We start from the raw sequence: 3,326 nt of genomic DNA on the forward strand, positions 1-3,326 counted from the left end.
GTATGCGGCCACCTTATGGCAGCAAACTTCTTAATCTCATCGAGCCACCTTTTGTTTGATGCCGCTCCCTGCTACGCTTGCCTTTTCTTGGAATCCAGTCAACGGTTACCCTAGTGTTTTAGATCTCCTCAACTGGCACTTCGTGCACACTGCCACTTTGCCTTCTGGGATGCTGTGTGCACCTGTGATACCATTTCCATCGCGCTGGCGCCAGGAGCACAAAGCAGTCCAGAGGGAAATGTCGCGACACCCAGTGCGCACTTTTTGGAGAGGTCTACTGCAGGAACCTCTCAGTCTACTGAAAGGCCCTGAAAGTTCTTGTTAGCGGCCTGTTTACGACCTTCCATCCATAAATTATGTCGCGAGTTTTAAGGGAACGGGGCCAGTTCATTCTCGTACCTGACAAAAACTAGGCAACACCGTAGAAGTACTCCGGACGGCACCCAGGTACAAGTACAAGAGCCCAGCAGACACAATGTGGGGCTACCGGACGCCAAACGGGACCTGGACAGGGATGCTCGGGGACCTTCAGCAAAACGTGAGCTATATACAGCTGCGCACTCAGCGAATGATTGCCCACGCGTCGGTTCAATTTGCAAGTCGCACTTTGTGCACAGCATGGTCAAAATAACACTAGCTTATTGTTCCAGCACTAATGACTACAGCCTAGATCTTACCTGAGTTCCTGCAGACTAACGTGTCTCGAAGAGACATCTGCCTGAGCGCGTCAAACCAGCCAGTTTTAATTGGGCAAGTTAAAATATGTTTTGGTTTTTTCGATGCCCCAAAAGGTTTACAGAATACGTCGTAAGCCGAAGGGGTTCGGGAGAAGGTGAAAATATTTGCGCATCATCGAAATAAAAGAAAAGTCACAGCGAAAATGCAACTGGAATAAAAAAAAAGCAGCACATTAGCAGCGAAAAAGAAGGAAACAGAAAAGACGCAGACAAAAGAAAAGTAAAGATACTGCAACAGTTCTAGAAAGCGCGTTTTGTTACGGGCATAAGATTAGTGTTGAAAAGTAGGGAATGCTTTGCGAAAACGACTGGTACCTGCGATACTGAGAAACGTGAAGTTAAATTTGTTTAAACATAAATCAGGTGTTCTCTCTAACTGTAGATAGTACACTGTACAGCTGCGGCGTGTGGCGCAGGAGAGTGAACTGGCCGTTGGCCCGTTCCTCATCACCACGGCGATCGCTGAGGACTTCAAGTACGGCTCGGTGTTCCTCGTGGACAACTTGCGTTTCATGGCCGGACTGCAGCGGCCCTTCTTCAGCGCCGTCTTCAGCCGCGTATCCACGTTCGACATAGAGGTATGCGCCTTCGACATCGGTGTGACCTTGTTCACGACATCGGTGTGACCTTGTTCATGGCACGACCATTTAAAAGATGGGCAAGAGAGAAATACAGAAAGAAACAGATTACTAATACATGAATCAATTAGGACTTGCGCGCGCTGTTTAGTAGTAGTAGTGGTTTATTAAATTAATAATAAAAAGGAAGGATAAGATTTTTGCTAGCCCCGGCATCTGCCATCGATACTGAAGCACCAGAGCTGGGGCAGCGGCAATAAAGGATAGCAGGCAGAATGGAGAAATGGAATGAGAGAGGTAATATACACAAACTATTCACACAATAAGAAATGTGTACAGGTTGAGCGCGTGATTAGTTCATGATGAAGCATGCGCGCTGTTTAGAGGCTGTTTAGAGGCTGTCTAGAGGCTGTCTAGAGGCTCTTAACACGTTGCGCGCTGTTTAGAGGCTTACAAATAGGTAAACGTGTTAAAAGCATCTTCAAAGTGTCGCGCATGGTACGCGTAAGGGTGGAAATGGTTATGTTTTGGCAGCTTTAAAGAGCGAAATGATTTTTATGAAGCGAGTTTTCATCATAATCGTGGCATGTCCGCGCCATGTCTGCTACACAAAGGAGCTCAAAAAGCGGAAGAGCGCGATATCTATTTCACGGTGTTTGGAGAGCCCTACTGTGCCACGATGCGCGGTGATAGTGGTGCTAGCATCGCGCTGTTGGTGCAGGGTTCTCATGTAGAATGCATTTTTTTTTTGTAACCTATCCTGTCATCTTCGTAGCCTTTCGACATACTCTACCTAAAAGTACAGAGGCGCCTTACCTGTACTGCTTCTCTCCTTTCTTTAACTTTCGGCCGCGGGATTGTTCAGGGGGTCTTCGCACAGTGAGCCAGTTGTCCTCAAGTGAAAAATGACCTTTTGTGGAGGAGAGAAAGGACACAGGCGGTGACATTTATATGCTTAAAACATTTCATCATTAATTATTTGTAAGCACAAGACTGGCTGATTAAAATAACTAAAAAATTGACTCTTTTGAGATGTATGACTTTTACAGTGCTCGCAGCTTTTTCTTAGTATTTCTCATCCTTCATAGCTTGCACACAAACAAAATAGCGCACGTGATCGTACAATCAACGCGCGCCACAGATGTGAATAAATTCTGCGAGTCCACGGTGTTCGCGGTACCATGGACTTCCATGGTTCGTGGCGTGAGTCCATCAACCATGGATCATGAAATTAAGTCTACGGTGTCACAAGATACCAAACGCCTTCATGTTCCGTGTGAATGTGTTTTTAACAGAAAGAAAATTGATTTTTTGGAAATGAAGGACGCAGTTGCTGTCTCACTACTTGGCGGACACATTAACCTTGCCGTGGGGGAAGGGATTAGGGAAGGAGTGAAGGTAGGGGGATAGAAGGAGAGCCGTAGAGTAGGGCTACGGATAAATTTCGACCACCTGTGACAGTGAGCTCTTCGCGCTGAGTGAAGAAGGAGGGAATGAAAGAAGTGGGAGGAAGCACGCCGCGGAGATAGAGGAGAGGATGAGGAGGTCACCAAGAGAGAAAGGGCACGGCATCTCTCTTTCTCGTGGCGCTGCCGCAACGGCAAGGCCTGCCGGAGATGGGAGTTGTGGCCTTGACGTTATGAAATGACGTCGGCATCTCGTCTACAGAAGATGGCACGATCAACGAAAGACAGACGGACAGAGCTAAAACTGCACGGGGAGCCACGATAGGGGTCGGGCAGATAGAAAGATGCGGAGATATCCTTCTACTTTCGACAATGACGGCGACTTTTCCTACCTACAATGCTTGGTTTTGACATTATAGGCTTTGTGGGCAGCGCATGGGCAGAGTTTATGATGCTGCCCAGGCAGCGCCTTAAACATCACATGATCTTCCTCTGAATGGATACGAAGGGAATATTTCCTCCTTTTTCGTCTGTCTCATCTCTTTCTCTCTCTCTCTTCAGCTGTGGGTGCTGGTGGGTCTGTCCCTCTTGCTACTGAGCTACCT

The 3,326-nt window shown here is 47.4% G+C and overlaps 1 protein-coding gene across 1 annotated transcript in view; it reads left to right on the top strand.

Moving 5' to 3' along the window:
- The first annotated feature begins 475 nt into the window (after window positions 1-475).
- Window positions 476-3,326, top strand: part of LOC144129946 (uncharacterized) — a 10,410-nt gene continuing 7,559 nt past the window's right edge. Inside the window, exons 1-2 of the mRNA XM_077664002.1 lie at window positions 476-538; window positions 1,154-1,315. Of these exons, the coding sequence (XP_077520128.1) occupies window positions 476-538; window positions 1,154-1,315 (225 nt within the window). The remainder of the gene's footprint in view (window positions 539-1,153; window positions 1,316-3,326) is intronic.

Source organism: Amblyomma americanum, chromosome 4 (assembly GCF_052857255.1).
Source record: "Amblyomma americanum isolate KBUSLIRL-KWMA chromosome 4, ASM5285725v1, whole genome shotgun sequence".
Classification (NCBI taxonomy): Eukaryota; Metazoa; Arthropoda; class Arachnida; order Ixodida; family Ixodidae; genus Amblyomma; species Amblyomma americanum.